The sequence below is a fragment of the Anopheles cruzii genome, unplaced genomic scaffold (genome assembly GCF_943734635.1).
Source record: "Anopheles cruzii unplaced genomic scaffold, idAnoCruzAS_RS32_06 scaffold02499_ctg1, whole genome shotgun sequence".
Lineage (NCBI taxonomy): Eukaryota > Metazoa > Arthropoda > Insecta > Diptera > Culicidae > Anopheles > Anopheles cruzii.
In genome coordinates, this window is record NW_026456084.1 from 1 (window position 1) to 3,133 (window position 3,133).

Sequence of the window (3,133 nt, forward strand, 5' to 3'; positions counted from 1 at the left end):
CGAGGTCGAGCAATAGTAGTAGATAAAAAAATAAAAATAGAGGGAAAGAGTGAAGAAAACAAGAGCTAGAGAGCTAGACAGAGAAAGAAGGCAACAAAGAGAAGAGTTTGGGGTGTGTTCAATAAAACGCGGCATAGCAAAGGTACAAGTGTGATTGGAGAGACAGCTAACAAAAAGAAACTACTACATCGCAACGGATAACATTGGCAGTGTACTGTAGGATTGTGGTGAACAATAGCATCCGAAAGGGGATTTTTCGATTGTTTCGCCACCACACTGTGTCGACACAGGGTGACCCCCGCGCATCCATTTGAGAGGTATACGCAGTGGGGGGGAAGGTTTCTAACTAAAACTGCAAGTGTGTGTGCTTGCGGTACGGTCTACTGTTGTGTGTGTGTGTGTGCTGACATTAAAATAATAAAGGTTGTTGTTTCTCTGTTACTTTTTTGTTTGTTGGTTCTAAACATGTTCTAACCTCACAACCGTCCAAATCGTTGGATCCAGTTTGACTCTTGATTATATTGTAGGTTTTAACGAACGGTGCCTTTAGCAGCTGGTTATTTGGCAGGATGAACCCGACCAGGGACATTAGGAGACAAAGAACGACAGACACAGTACAGGAGGAAAGAAAATACGGAAAGAGACGAAAGACGAAAGAGTGGATTAATTTCGTGTCCCGCGACGCCCCCGGCGTGCTTTCTTGCGCCAACTTTCGGTGGTCGTCCGTGAAAAATGAATCCCCGAAGGGCACCATCCTCGTATCTACCATACTCCCTAGAGCGTAAGACTTACCTCCCAGGATTCGCGTGTGTATTCGGAGATTTCTCCTTCACTAGCGGAACGACCGTCCTGCAACAAGAGGGGATGGATGGTAAGGATGGAACCGAACCGAACCGACCGAGTGCCGAACAGTGCGCAAACAGTTACCTTCGACGGGCTGCCAGATTTGGCGGTCCACTCGGTGTCCATTTGAATGAGTTCGAAGCCACGCTCCTTGATGGTCGCTTCATCCAGCTCGCCGTACAGATGCTGCACCCAGGCGTTCAGGAAGCGATACAACTCGTCCACTCTGGAAGCATCCACAAACCATGTTAATCAAATCACTGCGTTCTCTGGCATGCCATGGCGGCGGCGACGGCGGCGCCCTTACTTGTTCTTCGGAATGCTGAACCAATACTCGGGCCGTAGCTTGTTCTTGCCGTAAGACATCACCGTCGTCGGGAGGGGCGTATTCTTGCCAATCTTGCGTCCCATCCGCAACCGAAGGTACATCGGTGGATCGGGACAGGCTCGGGCCGGTCTCGGGATCAGTTCTGTGTGGCAAAATAAAAGGCGTGCGGCCGGAAACGCCAAAGCAAAGAAGCACCAAACGAAGAGCATCATGAGTGGATGATGTGGTTCTGGTTTGTTTGTTTGTCTGTTTGTTTGTGGCTATTGCCTTCGGATGAGCACAGCCTCCAAAGGCTGAGCACAGCCTCCAAAATCCAAATAAAAGCGCAATTGAGCGACGTTGTGAGGTGCACATGCAATACGATTAAACACCGAAGCGGGTTACAGATGCGTGCGTTGATACTGGTGTAGATGGATTTAAATGTAGTTCTAACTAAGGTCTATTCTACTATTTATAGTATTTGTTTTTACAACCACAAACCATTCCATGTTCAACTTTATCGAAACGGGCGATGAATCTGAATAAAACAGGCTTATGCTTAGGCAAAACATTATAAACAAAATACTCGCGATTCAATTGTGGAAAGGATAAGCTTGCGCAGACGCAAACTGAAACCGCACCGAACAACAATGAACAGTGCGCACGCAATAGAGAAGACAGTAGAGAGGATAGAGTACACACACGATGACGATGGGAACAATGTCGATCGATAAAAGAAGAAATAAAGATGACGACAACAATTGGGACACCAATGGGAACCACCCGGGGGTTGGGTTTCGGTAATGGCCACAACCATGAAATACGTGTGTGACTGTGTGTAAGAGGAGTGTGTCGAAGGGTGGAGGATGATGATGGCCCACAACTGATGTGTGATGATAATGTACATTTTCGTAGCTTTTCCACACACACACACACACACACAGACGCACGCTTACACGCACAAGTGTAACCTACCAAGTTTCTCAAGCTGAGGAAACAATGGTGCCCTCACTGGCAGGGTTGTGGAGTATCGTTTGTTGTTGTTTGGCAGTGATGAGCATGATTTTGTTTGTAGTAGTAATTGTTGTTGTAGTTGTAGTTGTTGTTGTTGTTGCGATTTGCGATTCGTACGATTTGAGGGCGTGTGTAATATATATGGTCGATGGGCGAATGGTCGGGATATTGTGAAGAAGAAGTATCGAGAGAGAGAAGAGAGCATGAGAAAAAAATGACAAAAAGAAGTGCAAAAACGAAAGGATCGCATTAAAGGCCAGCCAGAGCCAGAAGAACAGGTATGATCGAAACGACGGTGCATCGCTTCGGATGACTCAGAAACAATAGATAACGACGAACGGATAACGTTGGAACATTAAACACGTCACGAGAAAAACGATCGTGCGCCGTTCGGGAAGGGAAGTAAAATTCTGCCCCGATGATGGCTCTAGTTGTGGTGCCCTAAGGTGATGAATTGAGAACGCTCTAAAACTATCTACAGTAAACCGCTAACTTTTAACCGCTACATTTCGGGTGCAACTATCGCTAGAGAGTAGAACGATGCTGTGCCAAAGCATTAGATTTTGCGCGCTAGAGTGTGCTCGGGTGGTGGGTCATGGGTGCGCGTGGATTCGTTGTTAACTAGTAGATGCAATAACTTTACAGCTTAAAAACTAAAGAAGGGTAATGCGTCAATTAGAATCCTAATAATCTCTCGCTTGCCCTATCGGAAGCCACCGGATGAAATTGTTATTGGCAAACTATAGACAGGTTTGTACAGGATTGTTTTTGTTTTCACGTAAACCGTAAATGTTGCTGAATCAATAGTTGTGTAAAGAGCAGCGACACAGTTTTTGTACTGCATTTAAACAAAATTTACAATCAAAACAAATGCAATCGAACTTAACAGAGATTATTTAATCAAAACCTGATTAATTGCTTCAAACGGAGAAATGCAAAAACACGAAATAACTCTACCGCGTGTTCACG

General features: G+C 45.6%; 1 protein-coding gene across 1 annotated transcript; it reads right to left on the reverse strand.

Annotated features, from left to right (window-relative positions):
* Nucleotides 1-792: 792 nt before the first annotated feature.
* On the reverse strand, nucleotides 793-1,313 carry LOC128276801 (nuclear receptor coactivator 7-like; the record flags this gene model as incomplete). Its single annotated transcript, XM_053015261.1, has 3 exons — nucleotides 793-849; nucleotides 928-1,069; nucleotides 1,151-1,313. Coding segments are annotated over 3 exons (362 nt in total), but the record flags the coding sequence as incomplete, so codon positions are not given.
* Between the last annotated feature and the right edge of the window lie 1,820 nt (nucleotides 1,314-3,133).